At 45.8% G+C, this 19,398-nt stretch overlaps 1 protein-coding gene and 1 non-coding gene across 2 annotated transcripts in view; one reads left to right on the forward strand and one right to left on the reverse strand.

Annotated features, from left to right (window-relative positions):
- Positions 1 to 3,686: 3,686 nt before the first annotated feature.
- Positions 3,687 to 19,398, reverse strand: part of LOC114597909 (vomeronasal type-2 receptor 1-like) — a 33,347-nt gene continuing 17,635 nt past the window's right edge. The window contains exons 4-6 of the mRNA XM_028731360.2: positions 17,477 to 17,704; positions 8,399 to 8,522; positions 3,687 to 5,292 (exon numbers count right to left, since the gene is read on the reverse strand). Coding sequence (XP_028587193.2) covers positions 4,301 to 5,292; positions 8,399 to 8,522; positions 17,477 to 17,704 — 1,344 coding nt within the window. The 3' untranslated portion in view covers positions 3,687 to 4,300. The remainder of the gene's footprint in view (positions 5,293 to 8,398; positions 8,523 to 17,476; positions 17,705 to 19,398) is intronic.
- Positions 5,451 to 5,524, forward strand: TRNAI-GAU (transfer RNA isoleucine (anticodon GAU)). Its single transcript has one exon. It is a non-coding gene; the product is annotated as a tRNA-Ile (tRNA).

The following is a 19,398-nucleotide window of genomic DNA, read 5'->3' on the forward strand; positions in this document are numbered from 1 at the left end:
TAGGACCAGAGCAGACCTTTCATTGCTTGAAGGAAAATACTATACTATCCCCCTCCACACACATTTCAAAGGAGAGAAGCTGGCTCGATCGTCTGCTGAATCTTACTCCATTGCTGGCAATGAGATAGTTTCTCCTTCCATCTGAGGGCAGCAGATTAGCTGTGGGGGTGCAGAACTGGCCACATGGCATTAGAGATGGAAGAGAAATGTGTTTAAAGCTGAGCTTGCCTGATTTCCACTTTCTGATTCAATGCACAAACCAAAACTCAGCCATCCTTCCAAGTTTGCACACCTCTGAATTTTGCAAAGCAGTTTCCCAGCCAAGTAGTGCATATAAAGATGCATGTACCCAGGTAAAGTGTACATTAAAAAATGCAGATGTCCATAAAATAATGTACAAATATGCATTATGTTAGGGGAAATTGCTTGCACTTTGTAAATTAGGCGAAAATGGCACTAAAATGCAGGTAAAATTTTCATGAGGAACTTTCCTTGCCACCGCCCAAAAAAGCACAAATTGATGCAGAAATGTGGAGAAGTGAGCTTAAAAGATTGAAAAAGCAAGATGTTGAGAGAAAGTGAACCTGAGAGGTTTGTCCACGGCTAATGTGGACTGCAGTTTCCTATGTGTCTAGGTATATCCAATCAAAGAGTGGTCAGCTCACAGGGTCTGTATGCTTGGGGACCTTATTCCCATTGGCCCATCTAGCTCACTTACTATGCCACAGATAGTGACTGGTGGACCTCCAGATGTTGGTGGGCTACAACCCCCATCATGCTTGACTGTTACTGTGGCGTTTGCCCTCCTAGGTGGGTCATAAGGAAAGGGTTAAATGAGTGTGAAGTGATTGGACAGTGGGAACCCGAGGGGTGGAGTTAGAGTTGGAGTGTGTGGAAGACAGTTGAGAGTTGGGAGTTGGAGAAGGAAAAGGGAGAATAGTCTGGGTTGGTCGAGTTGTGTTGTGAGAGAGTGAGTGGAAATGTTAGGTGGAGTCAGATAGATAGTTGGGATAATCAGTTTGAAGTTCCAGTTACAGATAGGTAGCCGTGTTGGTCTGCCATAGTCAAAACAAAAATTCCTTCCAGTAGCACCTTAAAGACCAACTAAGTTAGTTCTTGGTATGAGCTTTCGTGTGCATGCACACTTCTTCAGATACAGTTTGAAGTTGTTAGGAACAAATAGGTCAGTAAAGAAACTAAGATTAAGAAACTGACAAGAAAAATTAACTGAAACCTTAAACTTGTTCATGCTTATAAAAATAAACTTGATTATTTGTTAATGTTAACAACTGTCTGGACTCAGTGTGTACCCGAGAGAAACAGGTTGGTGGCAGCGGGAAAGCAATCACAGTGGTGGCACAGGGATCAATAGATGGTCAAATGTCCGGGGACCCTGTGTGATCTCCACAGTTACCAATGCCCCCTGGGGCAGATAGATGCCCACAACATCTGGGGGGCTTCAAGTTCTCTAGCCCTAGTCTTCGCTGACTGGCAGAGGTTCTCCAGGATTTCAGGCAGGGAACCTTTCGCAGCCCTGCCTGATGATGCCAGATATTGGACCTAAGACTTTCTGCATGCAAAGCAGGTATTCTGCTGCAGAGCTACAGCCCTGTAGCCTACAGATCCTGCAATGCATGCACATGTGAACAGCTCATATGCCTGTATGTATGGTCCAGTCATGCCGCAGGGTGAGGACACCACCATGCACAATTCCTGTCCTATGACCATGTGTCAAATGCATGTGCATGAAGAACATCTTCACAAGGCCAAGAAAACATGGCTTTAAAGGCTGGTGATGGAAGGCACAGTAATGAGGTCCATCTCAAGGGCTGCATCGTTTAACTGGGCCTCATCTGGTGAGATGGTTAATGCAGAAACAATGCAGAAATCCCTGTTCTGGAGGTAGCTGCCACGGCTTTTTGGCAAGCTCTGGAAAACAGAATGCTTCCCAGGCAAAATGCACGTGGACATGAACATAGTCCCAGCTGCCAGACAATTTGCTCCTTGTGGTGAAACCACTGCGGAAAACAACCTTTACAAACAAATCAATATTGGTTTCCCCCTCTCTGAATAACTTGGCTCAGCGAAGAGCAGAGGTGCATACAACGCAAGGCACATAAGGTACAAAGCATACCAGGCTGTTAGAGGTCTCAGTAAACACTGCCTCTGTTCCCTGTAATAACACCAACAGTAACAGAAATAAACGGAGCTGGGAAAACAGGCAGGGAATACTACCTCCATACCGCTGGAGAGCCAATGCTAGGGATGATGGAATGCTCCAGTCCAGCTAAGGCAGTGCTGTTATTACAACTCACTACCCTATTTTGGCTGTTTCTGCAAAGGTCTTCCAGCAACATTCCTCAGTAAATCTACCCCTCCCTCAGCAGCGGAGAGCACTGTGGGGTGGAGCTGCCCTCCCAACGATGGTGTCAGTCCTGCTTACCTGGACAGGGCTGAGGCTGTGGGGGGTGGGTGGGGGTGTAACAAGGTTGGAACTACACTGTTGCATTGATGGGAGCTGCAGGTTGGCAGCAGCACACCCAGTGTTGCAGCCGTGGGGTCCTGAGCCCACTGCCATCCCAGCTTAGTTGAACCCAGGTAAGCAGCAGCGCCACTGGCCTTAGGAGGGTGGCTCTGTGGCTCTGCCAAAACCCTCTCTCTTTTTAGAGCAGGACATTTATCCCCATATTTTCTAAAATGCATCTTGAACGATAAGTCATTTTGCACAATCAGTTTTGGGGGAATTCTTCTACAAGCCCATTTTCTTTAGTCAGCAAGGGGCCAGCTGCAACAAGCACAAATTTCTTGGCCTGCTCATACTGGAAGCCCATGCATTTGGTGAGCATGGCAACCAATTTACCTGACTAATTAGGAACATAGGAAGCTGCCTTATACCGAGTCAGACCATTGGTCTATCTGTTAGTTTCTGTTTCCTCACTGAGCAGCTGCTTGCAGTCACAGGACTGTTTACATTCCACAGTCCAGATACTGTTGGATTCTCACGGGAAAGGGAGACGGGATGGGACGTTTCCTGGTTTCCTGTTTCCTTTGTTCTTTTGTTTCTTTGTTCAGTTGCTCTCTGCTTCTCATAGAGAGAAGATGTATATTTCTTTGCTCTCTGCATAGCTTAGTAATAAAGCATAGCAATGTAACACCATACTATCTCATCCTTCCATTGTAGACTTTGTTGTTTCAATGCTCTGCTGGGCTCAAAGGAAGATGAGCCATATCAGCTCAGACGACCGGAGCTGAAATTTCTAATACTATCTAGCTCAGTTCTGTCCACACGGACTGGCAGTGGCTCTCCAGGGCTTCAGACCAGAGTCTCTTTCCCAGTCCTACCTGAGATGCCAGGGATTGAATTTAGGACCTTCTGCATGCAAGACAGATGCTCTTCTGCTGAGCTATGTTCCTTTCCTATAGTTTGTGCATCTTCGGGAAGAGCAGCAGCTCTGTGATAGTACATGGATAGCTAATGCAATCGTGGCCAACTTGGTACCTTCCAGAAGTTTTGGACTACAACTCCCATCAGTCCCAACCAGCATGGCCACTGGGCAGGAATGATGGGAGCTGTAGTCCATAACATCTGGAGGACACCATGTTGGCTACCTCTATACTAAAGCAATTTTAGGCTGTATTAAAACGCCATAGTTCCTAGGTCGTGAGAAACAATCATGCCACTTTGTTCCGCACTAATTAGATCGCCTCCCCATAACCATAAAATAGCATGAAGCAAGTTGTAAATAATTTGATTTATTGGAAAATATCAGAGGCACTCTCATGCAGTTAGTTGATCCTATGCTGAGAGGGTTGGTTTTTACATGGAAAAGTCACTGATTGCATAGTTTTGAATGGCTGGCCTATTATAGGTGGAATCGTAGGGGCTGGATCCTAGGAACCATGAGTCTTCCCATCTTCTCCTTCCTGCTGCCTTCTCCATAAACTCACACACCAGAAAGCCTCTCTGGAGAGAAGGAACCCTCCTGAACTACGTAGCTGGGGAGGCTGCAGCCACTGGTGGGGTTGAGCACCTGTGGCCCCTTCCCTTGTGTGAGCAGAAATTTCTTTCTGCTTGCAGAGGGTTGGATCCAAGCTATTATATGTCGTTGTGAAAATACAAAGCTCCTCCTGTTATTTTCTCAGCAAGCAATCAGCTATGCTTTATTTGTGCTATTATTCCCCAACAAGCAGAAGGGGGGGGGGGACTTTGGTAAGGCATCTTCTTTCTCTCAGCATAGAGATGGGAAAACGTGTGCAAATAAACTAGTGGAAGTGGTGACAGGCAAAAGCTTTAAAAGTTCTAATCTTCAAGAACCGTAGAGACAGTAGTGTTGTTAACTTCACTGGTGCACGAGGCAGAAGTTGGTGGTGCGCTCTTGTCGTTGGTGGCCGCTCTTCCGCCTACGATTTCTTCTGTGTTTCTTAAAGGTTTCAGCAAGATAATGTAACATTTCGGCACGAATATGCACCCCAGCAAACCAAAGCTGGAAGCCAGGATGGCGAAGATCTCCACGGCCACTTTGAACTTCCCTCGTGTGCTTAAATAAGCGGGCACAAACGATATCCATACGATGAAGAAGACCAACATCCCGAAGGTGACGAACTTGGCTTCGTTAAAGTTATTGGGCAGCTTGCGAGCCACAAAGGCCGTGAGGAAGCTCAGGATAGCGAGGAAGACGTCAAAGCCAAACATGACACACAAGTACAGGATGGAGCCTTCGTTGCATTCGTAAATGATTTTTGTGATGGAGAACTGGGTGTTCTTGTACATGCGAGGAGGATTCAGTATCAGGTAGGCACAGACGATGCCCACTTGGGTAAGGACAGAGTTGAGGACAATGATCTTTTGGCAAATCGGCTTCACCAACATCCGTGCTTTCTCAGCAACCTTTGAGTTCATGGCCAGCTGTGTCAGGCAGAGCGTCACTGTCTTTCCCAGGACGCAAGACAGGCAGACGGAAAAACCCAAGGCTAAGGTCACCTGCCGGGACATGCAGGACCAGTCTTCTGGCTTACCAATGAAGAGGATAGAAGTCATCAAGGTTCCGACAAGAGAAAACTGAATGAGGAAGCTCAGCTCCCGGTCGTTGGCTTTCACGAGAGCTGTGTTCCTAAACTTGATATATACGCCAGTCACTGACAGGACGACAAGAGCCCCAAACACAGACAGCACAATCAGTGTTATCCCTAAAGCATCTTCGTAAGCCAAGTACTCCACCTCCTTAAGCACACATTTATTTCTCTCGTCGTTGGACCAGTAATCTTCCTCGCAGCCTGTGCATTCCCTTGCATCTGGAGAAGAAAGAAACCCAAAACTAATTGTTAAAAAAAAGGCCATAGGGGAGCCTCAAGCCTCTCTCTCTATCTGGCTCTTGGAATTCTCCCAGGCCACCCCCCTCTCTGCCTCTGCTTCACACCCTAAGCCTGAGTGGAATGTGCCCTCTACTAATGCCTGGATAGCTCAGTTGGTTAGAGCGTGGTGCTGATAATGCCAAGGTTGCAGGTTTGATCCCTGTGTGGGACAACTGCATATTCCTGCATTGCAGGGGGTTGGACCAGATGATCCTCAGGGTCCCTTCCAACTCTATGATTCTGGTGCCTTTTTTCCTTGTCTGGATGGAGAACACAGAAAGGTGAGTGTGTGTAAAAGGTAAAATGTGCCTTCTGATTTTTGTCCTGAATGGTTTAAAATGTACCCATGAACACAGGATGCATTTTTCTCACTGCTAAGCAACCCCAGAGAGTTTTTCACACGTTGCAAATTAGAGGATAGCCTTCCAGGTTAGACAGAAGTTAAGGGTGGGTCATAGTCAAAGACTATTAGGATAACCAGGATCTACTGTGTGACATTCGCTAGGAACCTGTGGTCATGAGCAGCAAACTGAAATCCAATAAGTGACTGATTACCAGTTCTAATGAGCACTAGCCACTGCTGTAGAGTGGAAGACGAGGCAACCAGGAGATATGGGCAATCGCAAGCAAAGCCACCCCTTAACTAGTTGTAAGCAGCAAGGCAGGCAGGTGGGTACAGGCTGAGGACAGGCTGAGGTTGCAAGAGGGGCCCCATTCACCCTCCATTCAGCCTCCATTGACTGATGACAAGATCGCTCAGCAGCCCTAAAAACAAACTCAACAGCTATAGGACCGGAAAGATTCAAACTGAGGGCACATGGGACCCAGAGTGACATAGTGGTTAGAGTGCCATCTTAGGAGAGGGGAGGCCCTACTTCAAGTCCCCACTCAGCTATGGTGTATTTTAATATATGTGGTTCTAAGGTGCCCTGCAGTAGTTTAATATCTAGAACTATAGCAGCCATTCTCAACCTTGGTTTCCCCACACGTTGTTGGACTACAACTCTCATCATCCATGACCACCAGTCCTGCTGGCTAGGGAAGATGGGAGTTATAGTTCAACAATGTCTGGGGACCCAAGTTTGAGAAAGGTTGACCTATAACATTAATAGTGCGGTTCTATACATATATAGAACCTAATAGTGCGGTTCTATACATATATAGAACATATCGGGCTTGCCGATCGAAAGGTCGGCGGTTCGAATCCCCGCGGCGGGGTGCGCTCCCGTTGTTCGGTCCCAGCGCCTGCCAACCTAGCAGTTCGAAAGCACCCCCGGGTGCAAGTAGATAAATAGGAACCGCTTACTGGCGGGAAGGTAAACGGCGTTTCCGTGTGTGGCTCTGGCTCGCCAGAGCAGCGATGTCACGCTGGCCACGTGACCCGGAAGTGTCTCCGGACAGCGCTGGCCCCCGGCCTCTTGAGTGAGATGGGCGCACAACCCTAGAGTCTGTCAAGACTGGCCCGTACGGGCAGGGGTACCTTTACCTTTACCTTTATACATATATACTCAGAAGTCAGCCTATATCCAAGAACATAGAGAAACTACCTGCGTCGAGTACTGTCTTTAAGGAAGCATTCCCTCTTGCAGCAAATGTGTGCACCATCAAAAACACCAGGGGTGTTTTAGGCATACACAGAGTAAGCCCACTTAAATCAATGAACTTGAGACCATTTGTTTGAAGGGGTCCAATCCGATTACGACAGTTGGATCTCACCCAAGGATTTCCCCTCTTCAGAACTATTGTTTCTTCCCCCACTCCAATATACACATTCTAGCAGATGCAATTCATTCAGTCAATTGACAAAAGCACCTTTGATTCGTTTTCCAGGATTTCCTTAACTGTGCAACAACCCAATTTATTTCTTTAAGCAAGTATAACTGTATTTTAAAGAAAAGCATAATGCCATCACCATCAACTTTGTGGTGCCAGCCATGGCCCTCGCCACCTTTCAGGCAAAATTTTGATATAAAGTGTCCGCTATAAAAAAAAGATCAAAGTATAAGGGGGGAAATAATTTAAAACATTAAGTGTGTGTGTGTGTGTCCCCAAAAAGAAATCCAAAAGAAAGAGCTCTATTGTCTACTTAGAAGTCCTCCCCCCATGATTGATCCTTTCCATTTCTTCAGCTCAGAGTTTCCATGTAATTAAAGCACACAGTACTGAAAGGTGTGAATGCACACTTTGCAGCTGTTGGTGCTAGTGCCTGAATAGTGCTCGTGCAGACATTCAGTAAGGTAAAGGTACCCCTGCCCGTACGGGCCAGTCTTGACAGACTCTAGGGTTGTGCGCCCATCTCACTCTAGAGGCCGGGGGCCAGCGCTGTCCGGAGACACTCCGGGTCACGTGGCCAGCGTGACATCATTGCTCTGGCGAGCCAGAGCCGCACACGGAACGCTGTTTACCTTCCCGCTATAAAGCGGTCCCTATTTATCTACTTGCACCTGGGGGTGCTTTCGAACTGCTAGGTTGGCAGGCGCTGGGACCGAGCAGCGGGAGCGCACCCCGCCACGGGGATTCGAACCGCCGACCTTTCGATCGGCAAGCCCTAGGTGCTGAGGCTTTTACCCACAGCGCCACCCGCGTCCCCAAGACATTCAGTACTCGAGTACAAAAAAGGCCAATGAGAATTAGACCTCAGATATTCTCTTGCCAAGTGACAAACTTCCTTTATTCACTGTCCTCTCAATCTGTCCTATTCAATCTTCAGCTCATACTCTCTTCCTCCCTATTGCAATGAAGCCTCAGAAGAAAAAGGAAGGAAAGAGAAACTACAACTGTAGTGGAATATAGGATTCCAGTTTGAGCCAATGCAAGACTTGGACTTGAGTTAATTTTCAGCTCTCTAGAGTCTACGCCAAGGATGGGGAGCCACCCCCCCAAAAAAGCTGTTAGACTTCAGCTTCCACCAGCCCCAGCCAGCATGGCCAATGCTGAGGGATGGTGGTGGTCCATTGACATCTAGAAGGTCTCAGGTTCCCCATCCTGGGTCTAGACAAATGTCCTCTTTTCCCCCATTGGCTAAAATGCTGATAGGCATCCATACCTGTTGTATTACTGATCTGTCCTTCGGCACACCTTATACAATCATAACAGCATGAGGGCTTTCCTTGCAGGATCCCCTTCCGATAACCAGGTTGGCAGTTCAGATTGCATGTGGAGCGTGGACGCTGAAAGGCACAGAAAAGACCTGTTATTTCTCCTATGTATCTGTTTTTGCCATGCAACAAGGAGGTGACTATTGTGGCTGTTATATTTCCCCCTCCTCAGTGACTTGGAATGATGCTAGGCCTTTCGTGGAGATACAAAATGGCAGGCTGCCCACAACAGTTGCTGCTAATGCTGAAATCTTTGACGGTGGGGGGAGGGAGGAAATGAGAAGTCATGCTGGTGCCATTGCTAATGGACACCCTCAACAAACTGTTGGGGGATTTCTCCTGCCCTTGGAGAATCCCTCAGGATACAAAAATGGTGGAGAACTTGGGAGGCCATTTTTACTCAGCTACAATCACATCCATGTGTTCATTAGGTGCCTAGCAATGCACCTGAATGAGAGCCTTGTTAGGTAGCTCTCAAGGAGATTCTCAACCAGGAACATTGCTAGGCATCTTTTGGACCTGGGACACAGGTCCATGAGACAAAAGCGCATGCCAATTAATACATATCAGTAAAGGTAAAGGTACCCCTGACCATTGGGTCCAGTCGTCCACAACTCTGGGGTTGTGGTGCTCATCTCGCTCTATAGGCTGAGGGAGCCGGTGTTTGTCTGCAGACAGCTTCCAGGTCATGTGGCCAGCATGACTAAGCCGCTTCTGGCGAACTAGAGCAGTGCACAGAAACGCCGTTTACCTTCCCGCCAGAGTGGTACCTATTTATCTACTTGCACTTTGATGTGCTTTTGAACTGCTAGGTGGGCAGGAGCTGGGACCAAACAATGGGAGCTCACCTCATTGCACGGATTCGAACCGCCGACCTTCTGATCGGCAAGTCCTAGGCTCGGTGGTTTAGAACACAGCACCACCCACATCCCTAATACATATTGGTACCATTGAACAAATTTAAATGGTGGGTAGTTGTGTGGTCTCATTGGCATTGCACCTTGCAGCGAGCCCAGTTGTCTTGTGAGCAATAATAATAATAATATTAATAATAATAATAGTAATAGTAATAAAGGAAGGGTGCAGTAGATTCATGGCTCGGGCCCGTGGGTCACCCCTTACCACTTCCCCTGCTATCTGCAAGACTTTAGAGCAGCAGCTAAGTATGATAAGTAGTAATATATGCAATATATGTGCACAGTCAAGTTCTGCAAGGCAGTTTGGATTGGGAAATATAGAAATCTGCTTTATGTTGACTGGGGTTGCCATATGTCCTCTTTTTTCAGGGCTATGTTACCATAAAGCACCAATGCTGCAGCAAGCAAAGGCTCTAGCAGCTCAGTCAGCTGCTTGTGGCTGGAAAGCCAGACAGGATGTTTGTGACTGTTGCCATGGAAACAAAGGGGCAGTCCATTCCGTACTGAGCACCGGATGTTAGCTCAGTGTGTGTGTGTATCATATGACCAGTACTGGATGTACTTGGGTGGAGTTTCTTCTTGCTGTTGTCGAGTGCAGACATGTTTCTCTGTACTGATATGAGAGGCAGAAATAAAGGATGTGAATAGTTTTCTGTCTGCTTCTTTCCCCTCCCTGGGGGACACCAAAGGGGAGAGAGGAAGAACGGTGTGTTCCTCTCACACATCTGAGAAGAATCGCCGGGACCTCGCCTGCTTATCAGCAGAGGGAGACGCGGGGAGGTCGACAGGAATATCTGCCGGTGCCTACGCTATGGCACATTCCTCTGACCGGGCAGAATTCCAACAGTGGCAGCCTTCGGATGGTTACGATTCATCGGACATCTGGATGAGAGGCTGGTGAATCCTCCTCTGCTCCATGGAAGCCTGTTGTGAGAGGCTGATCCTCTGCAGCCAGAAGCTGACAAGAAGAAGCCAAGCCGATGCCCAAGGTATGAGACTTTTAAGGGCTTAAAGTGTGAATGCAGATTCATTCTCTGCTTCACGGAGAGCGTGTGTGGGAAAGCAGCTCCAACTTAGAAGAGGCCTGCATTCCAGGCATTCTTGTGGTTTCCTGTCCGAGGAAAGATATGCGCTGTTGCTAAGCAACGTCCTTCAGTGAAGGAGGACTGGAAAGTTAATCGAGAGGGCTGGACAGTCAGTCTATGCCTCAGAGAGGCGAAAACAAAGTTTTGTTATGACTAGGTCCTCACGAACTGCTGGAAGGGACTTTCCAACGCAGCCAGAGTCAGAACTGCCAGGTGTCAAGAGTGTAAACAAGCCAGCTATTGGATTTTAGAGGCTTGTGTTTCAGAGTCAATGCAAGGACTCAAAATGGATGCTAAGAAGGGGGGAGGCTTGCCTTCTCCACCCCTCCTGATCAATGACAATTATTCATCTTGGTCTGTAAAGATGAAGGCCCTGTTGCAGAATCAGAGACTGTTTGAGGTGATTGAGAACCCCATTCCTGCAGCACCAACGCGTGCTTGGGAGTCACAGAATGTGAAGGCCAGAACTGCTATAATTCTGTGTGTCTCAGATTCCCAATTGGTGCATATTCAGCATTTAGAAAATGCGAAAGAGGTTTGGGACACGCTGAGAAGGACACATCAGAGAGATGCAGGTTCTTCAGCGTTGCTGTATTTTGAGAAGTTGACCAATCTGAGATTAGCGCCTGATGGAGATGTTCAAGCGCACCTGACGGAAATGAAATATCTGCGTCAACAGATGGTGGAACGCAATTTCCGTCTACAGGAGGAAGTGTTTTGCTTCATGGTGATAAACAGCCTGAATCGGACTTACAAATCCGTTGCCAGTCAGCTTGGTTCGCTACCGGCGGCGCAGTTAACCGCGGAGAGGGTCTGTGCGGTGGTCCAGAATGAACACGACAGACTTGCTGCACTGGAAGTGAAGGACAGGGGGAGGCAAGAACAGAGTTCAAATCTTCCCACTGCTGATGCTACTGGAGAGCATGCTGTAGCATTGAGTGCTGTCCGATGCTACAATTGTGGACAGACTGGGCATCTACAACGGAACTGTAGGAAGCTGCGACAGTCGAAAGGAGCCAAGAACAGCTCTACAAAGCCTGAGGTGTCAAGCAAAAGCCGTACCAAGTGCCAGGTGAAACCTGCAAAGGCAATGATGGCGAAAGGAACCACGCCAGATGTTGGGAACGCATTCATAATCGATACGGGTGCAACGAAGCATCTCTGCCCACACAGACAACTGTTTTCGACGTTGAAGAAGCAAAGCTTCACTGTGAAACAAGCCAACGGTCAAGAGCTGGAAGCGACCGGAATTGGGACTGTGTATCTTGAGAGTCTGAACTTGACTATAAGCGATGTTTACCTGGTTCCAGAACTGAGATATAGTCTGCTGAGTGCTTCGCAGATTGCAAAGAAAGGGCTAAAACTGTACTATGATGCTAAAAGATGCAAGATCTACAAAGATGGAGAACTGTTTCTTACTGCCAAAGAGAAAGATGGACTGTATTTGTTGACTTTTGATCAAAGTGATTACATGAAATGTAATTCTTTTGATTCTAACGAAATTTCTCTTGCAGATCTGACCAACAAGGACACCAAGATGGTGGCTAAGAAGGTCGACAGAGCGTTTCAGCGGGTGTATGCTGATGTGATTGGTCCTTTAGAACAATCTAGGGGTGGTGCAAAATATTACCTTTTGTGTGTTGATTGTTACACTAATTATTCTTGGGTTTATATGATGAAGAAACCGTAGGAAACTTTAGAAAAGTTTCAGGAGTTTTGTGACAAGGTTAAAAGTATGCATGATGCTAACATTGATTGTCTTTTCACAGATGACAAGCCAGTTTTTCTGTTACAGAAGTTTCGGAAGTTCCTGGATGGAAAAGGGATAAGACACAAACTTGCTAGTTCCGAAGAAGCATGGAAGAAATGTGTCTGTGTAAAAGTGAACAAAGAATTGCAGAAAGGCATGCATGCGCAATTGCTTAGTTCACATTTACCACATGAATATTGGGCCGAGTCGCTAGCGTCCTATCTTCATGTGTGGTTGAGAAAAGTCTCAACAGAGTTGGGATGTTCTCCTTTTGAGAAGCTGTTTAATAGAAAACCTTCTGTTGCCTATTTTAAGGTTTTCGGGTCTCATGTGAGAACAGAAGCTCCAAGTGGGATAAAGAATGCCAGAGGCATTTTTGTGGGTTATGAAAAAGGTCTCTATAGAGTAATTTTGTCTGAATCTGGTCAGGTGATTCTCACAAAATTTCTAGAGAGTGCTCCTGAACAGGAGAGAGTGATTGTTCACACTTTTCCCACAGATGATTCTGGTTTTGATGATGATGATGAGTTTGATCTTATTGAGTTCAGTAGTACTGATGATGACAGCGATAGCTCAGACAGCTCAGTTGTCACAGTCATTGAGAGGAAATCTCAAATAATGACTAGACCCTCAGAAGAGAAGGATGAACCACTGATTAAGCTTAGTACTGGTTCTCCAGAGAGTTCAGAAGCTGAACCAGAAAGCAGAGAAGAGAAGCAACTCTTACGTAGGTCTGAGAGAGCAACAAAGGGTGTACCACCCAAGAGGTATTCAAAAGAGTTTGCTAACCTAGCATATGTTGCTGTTGTAAACGATCAAGGACAGATTGAAGCTGTGTCTGAGTCAGAGACAAAGGCACAACAGAGAGTTGTTAACCAAGGTAATGCGAAGTCACACAACCAGAGAGGTACATTGGTTAAACCAGTGGCGGGTAGTTCCAAGGGTGGAACTGAAACTTTGCTCGCAGCAGGCATTGATACTTTAGGGGGAGTATGTTACCATAAAGCACCAATGCTGCAGCGAGCAAAGGCTCTAGCAGCTCAGTCAGCTGCTTGTGGCTGGAAAGCCAGACAGGATGTTTGTGACTGTTGCCATGGAAACAAAGGGGCAGTCCATTCCGTACTGAGCACCGGATGTTAGCTCAGTGTGTGTGTGTATCATATGACCAGTACTGGATGTACTTGGGTGGAGTTTCTTCTTGCTGTTGTCGAGTGCAGACATGTTTCTCTGTACTGATATGAGAGGCAGAAATAAAGGATGTGAATAGTTTTCTGTCTGCTTCTTTCCCCTCCCTGGGGGACACCAAAGGGGAGAGAGGAAGAACGGTGTGTTCCTCTCACACATCTGAGAAGAATCGCCGGGACCTCGCCTGCTTATCAGCAGAGGGAGACGCGGGGAGGTCGACAGGAATATCTGCCGGTGCCTACGCTATGGCACATTCCTCTGACCGGGCAGAATTCCAACAGGCATGTCCTCCTTTCCAGGATAAAAATTTCTGTCCGGGTGGATTTTTTAAATTTGGCAAAATGACAGGGGGGGGTTGTTTTTTGTTTTACAGTAGCCCAAGAAAAATATTCTAGTGCATTGGTCTCAGATCTAAGGCACCCAGCTAAGCTAGTCTACAGCAGAGAATCACGACAGAGCAGCATCTTAACTAGTTACACACTGTATAAATCCCGTCTCTTGTGGCTGAACTAAAAGGACACTGGCTCAGCTACAAGATCTTGGACGAGGAGTCTGGGAGGGCAAGAGTTAACATCCCCCTGCCCTTCAATAGAGTCCCGTACATGTTAAACAGTTTAATAAATTGTTCTGTTCACAAAATTGTGAGCATACTTACATTCACAAAGATGTGAACATGAGCCCAAATACTTTCATGTGGCAAGTGAGGGAGCAATATGTATTATTATTATTATTATGTTGTTGTTGTTGTTGTTGTTGTTGTTGAACGTTTAGAACATTGCTACTAGAATATATAACAGCTTCTATAACCTACATATGGTAGCGGTATTTAAAATTGGAGCCGTCAAAGCGATCCATAGTTAAAAGTGGAAGTTGGCAAACGTGTTCCCTTTCTTGCTCTTCAAAATATGGCAACCCTAATACTTAGTCAAACCATTGGCCCAGCTAAACTCAGTTTTGTCCACACTGGCAAAAAGAAGAATGGCAGGTGAAAACGTTTGTATATGCAGAACTCGCAAAATTGACAGGGAGAATTCGGAACCAAACAACACACCAGTTCAGTTAAGAATGGGATAATTACAGAGCACAGTGGTACCTCGGTTTGAGAACAGTCCTGTTTACGAATGGTTTAAGAACTCTGCAAAACCAGAAGTAGTGTCCCGGTTTGAGAACTTTACCTCGGTCTAAGAATGGAATCCGAATGGTGGAAGGGCACCGGCAGCAGGAGGTCTCATTAGAGAAAGCACGCCTTGGTTTAAGAACGGTATTGGTTTAAGAATGGACTTCCGGAATGGATTAAGTTCGTAAACTGAGGTACAACTGTAAACTTAATAGAACATTGTTCCCATATGAAACCTTTAACATGCTTTGACTCACTCTTGCAATATAATATGGTATAAAGAAAACAGACAACATATCTTAAGTTAATTGTTATAACAAATGCAGGTGTTGAGAAAATGAGGGACCCACGCTGAGAGAGACGGAAGTCTTAAAGGATGGAAGAACCTTATTTTATGTACAGTGGTACCTCGGGTTACATACGCTTCAGGTTACATTCGCTTCAGGTTGCAAACTCCGCTAACCCAGAAATAGTGCTTCAGGTTAAGAACTTTGCTTCAGGTTGAGAACAGAAATCGTGCTCTGGCGGCACGGCGGCAGCAGGAGGCCCCATTAGCTAAAGTGGTGCTTCAGGTTAAGAACAGTTTCAGGTTAAGAACGGACCTCCGGAAAGAATTAAGTACTTAACCCGAGGTACCACTGTATATGTAACATTTATTTCATAGTAACATTTTGCTTTTTATATAATGTATTTTTGTTAACAGGTGGGTGGCATATTTTCTTTTTAATTTTGTGATGTAACATACAAATTCATATATATATATATATATATATATATATATATATATATATATATGGGGGGAGAGAGTTTTGTTCACACTGGCAGCATTGCCAACACCAAAACCAGGGCTTGAACCTGACACCTTCATCATGCAAAGCAAGTGCTCTAACACTGAGCTATGGTACGTCCAACAAAATGTGTGTGTGTGTTTGCTTGAAAAGTCTATTCAAAGGAGGTGTGGAAAGAGGGCATTATGTCTCCATCGGAGATATTATGGGACTTTTATAGCCAGAATCTTCCAGGGCGAGATAACAAGTCATTGCAGGCTCCTTGTTGCTGCAGATGCCACAAGAACAAGCCCTAACATGACACTTCCTCACTTGTGGTTTGAAAACAGGAGCCAGAATCTATAGCATTGTGGTGTTAATCTAGAAGGAAAGGGCGTGTGAAGAGTCCTGAGAGTAGAATGAAGTGTGTTTTATCAAGGGACACAGATAGATGTGACACTGGTGATGGAAGATCTGTCGGTGAATTTACTGCAGTTGTTTTTAATTGAAATAGCAGCAGGGGGGGGGGGGGGAGAGAGAGAATCACACTGGGACAGTGATGGCATGCTGGTGTTTGCCCTTCTTCCCAGGCTGTTTTCCGAATGAACAACCTGGCCCCAGCTGCTATTTGCCCCCTGGAGGAGGAAACTCAGAGGCAACCACACAATCTCACACAATCTGCTCACGGACTTCCAGCTGTCAGGCCCTGTTGCACATGCAACTTTGGCTATCATGCAAAGGGCACGGGCAGTGCTGGGCTCTGGATTTCCAGCAACAGCAGTGAAAATGAGCCCCATGGCTAGCATGGGATGTGAGCCTGGATCCAAACCCAATATTGTGCGTACTAGGTAGGATTGAGCCCCTTTTATTCTTGTTCCTCAAAGAGCAATTGTTAGACTTGTTTTAAAATTAGGGTTGCTACAAACAGCCAGATTGATTATAACAAACAAACTTTACAAACAGACAGACAAACAAACAAACAAACAAAAAGAGACAGGTGGAAATCCCACCAGTTGCCACATGGACTCTCAAGGGAAATCATATAAATTCTTCTGAAATTCACTTTATTTATTGCTGCCCACTCTCCACCTTAGAACAGATTTATGCCACAAGGTGCCATAGGAAGGCACCGGACATAGTAAAAGATCCATCGCATCCTGGTCACTGTCTCTTCGAGCTCTTGCCGTCGGGACGGAGATACAGGACGATGAAGACAAGAACGAGCCGTCTTAAGAACAGCTTCTTCTCCAGAGCGATCTCGGCCCTGAATGGGAAGCCCGGACTTTGAAAGTCATCTAATCTCCCTTGCTGTATTATACTGTATTGTTTAGTTAGTGTTTTTATGGAGCAGTCAAGTAATTTTGTTGTCCCCGAAGGGGGCAATGACAATAAAGATATTATTATTATTATTATTATTATTATTATTATTATTATTATTTATTATTATTAATTATTATTATTAATTATTATTATTATTATTATTATTATTATTATTATTATTATTATTATTATTTATGTCCATTGGGGTTGTCAATCTTAGAAGGAAATATGAGAAAACCACTGAAGATGTGAAAAGTCTATAAACTACTGTATGGAACCATACATATAAGAATAGTATGGTCAAGGGAATAAACAACTATCTGACTTTTGGAAGACATCCAAAGGCAGCCCTGTTTAGGGAAGTTTTTAATGTTTGGTGCTACATTGTGTTTTTACTATTCTGTTGGGAGGTGCCCAGAGTGGCTGGGTGGGGTGCCCAGATGGGTGGGGTACAAATAATAAATTATTATTATTATTATTCCTGTGAAATTTGTGTGAGTTGTAGTAGCATGGATGGTTAAACTAGAACAGTGGTCCACAAACTTTTATGGCCCACCACCTTCTTGGTTCCATAAGGTCATTCCCAGTGCCCCCTACTCCATAAAAAGCATTATTCAGAATAGTGATTTGTATGACCCAATAAAGAAGATAACACATTAAAATTCAAAACAGTAACAGTTAATTTCACATTTAACATATTTGAAATCCAATTAATTAATTCAACCAAAGTGATGAACTTAATTCACTGATACCAGCTTTCCCCCTGCCACCCACTTGCTTCTTAGCAGCCCCCCTCCCAGGTAATTCCACACCCCCAGGGGGTGGCACCACCCATTTTGGAAATGACTGAACTAGAGGAAGGCATAGAAAATGCAATTCACTTACTGCTCCTGCTGGATTATTCCAAAATATTGAGTCGTTCTGGATATGAAATTCCATATCGGTTTCCGACGTCATGTTAAATGTTCCAACAGGCACAAAGGCAACTTCGCCATTCTCACCTTTTTGCCAGTTTAGAATGTCATATGAAGTATACACATCTCCCTTATCATCTATGTGTACGTCCTCTCCAAGAACCGAAAATGTCATTCTATTCTTCATGTAGTACATTAGCTACAAATCAGGAGACAAAAGTAAGGATGTGTCAAACCTACATGCAGACTGGATGACTGTAATACTCTGAGCAAGGGGCTGCCCTTTACAGGGGCTGAACACTTCCGCTTCTGTAAAATCCAGCCAGAATTCTTGGATATGTGTACCTGTGGGATGGGCAGGCGAGTAGGGTTCGAATCAGTGGCCCTGTGGTTACCAATTCATTCCCAGGCTCAGTATCAAATAATAGTACTAACTTCTACTGTTTTGAAAGGGATGCGGGTGGCGCTGTGGGTTAAACCACAGAGCCTAGGACTTGCTGATCAGAAGGTCAGCGGTTCCAATCCCCCGTGATGGGATGAGCTCCCGTTGCTCAGTCCCTGTTCCTGCCAACCTAGCAGTTCAAAAGCACGTCAAAGTGCAAGTAGATAAATAGGTACCGCTCCGGCGGGAAGGTAAAACAGTGTTTCCGTGCTCTGCTCTGGTTCTTCAGAAGAGGCTTAGTCATGCTGGCCAATAAAGCGAGATGAGCGCCGCAACCCCAGAGTCGTCCGTGACTGGACCTAATGGTCAGGGGTCCCTTTACCTTTACCTACTGTTTTGAAAGGTTTAGGATAAAAGTGGGGAACCTGTGACCATCCCTCTCCCCACGCCCACCCCCCAAAAAGAAGAAGTTTCTGGACAATAGCTCCCATCATGCCTAGCCACAACCCTGCTCGCATGAACTGCTGGGGATTTCAGTAAATAAATGCAAAAATCAGGAAGGTATCTGTTTTTCATCCCTGGCTTCGGGTCAGGTTATTGAAGTGCCCCACCCCATATGTGCACTGTGATGCCGCACACTCTCAAGAGATCCTCTCTGTTCTTGGATATTTGCAGAACATTGACTAAATGTTTTCTGTCTGTATTTGGCTTCGAGAGTATGTGAGTCAACTGTTTTTCAGGATGACCTGTCCTGCCAGAGCAGAGATGCGCCAGCACATCCACCTGGTTCTGTTGCTACTGTTGAACAGAAAGCTGGCATTTCCCCCCCATTGCATCAAGTTTGTTGGCTACGTCCCTCTATAAATAGCTCGTTAACTATTTGCAACCTCAAGGCTTAGCTACTGTGGAGGCACTCCACGGGAGCTGCTCTTGAAAACGCATTAGGAGATTAAGCTAGGGCAGGGCAGCACATGGTCCTGTATACCTGAAGGAGCGTCTCCATACCCATTGTTCAGCCCAGACACTGAGATCCAGCACCGAGGGCCTTCTGGCGGTTCCCTCATCGCAAGAAGTGAGGTTACAGGGAACCAGACAGAGGGCCTTCTCGGTAGTGGCGCCCACCATGTGGAACGCCCTCCCTTCAGATGTGAAGGAAATAAGCAGCTATCTTCTCTTTAAAAGACATCTGAAGGCAGCCCTGCTGGGAAGTTTTTAATATTTAACGCTGTATTGTTTTTAACACTTGATTGGAAGCCGCCCAGAGTGGCTGGGGAAACTCAGCCAGATGGGAGGGGTATAAATAATAAATTATTATATTATTATTATTGGTGGCCATTTCAGCACTGAGGTTCCTGTTTTAAACCTCCTCCATGACCAAAGACTGACAGAAAGCACCTTTCCCCATATGGTAAGGTCATCTTTGAGAATCCTGATCCAGGTTCCTTCCCTATGGGGCTTTTTCAGCGATTGCCCCAGCTTTTGGAAATGCCAAAGATGTGCTTTTGTGTCCT

Source organism: Podarcis muralis, chromosome 6 (assembly GCF_964188315.1).
Source record: "Podarcis muralis chromosome 6, rPodMur119.hap1.1, whole genome shotgun sequence".
Classification (NCBI taxonomy): Eukaryota; Metazoa; Chordata; class Lepidosauria; order Squamata; family Lacertidae; genus Podarcis; species Podarcis muralis.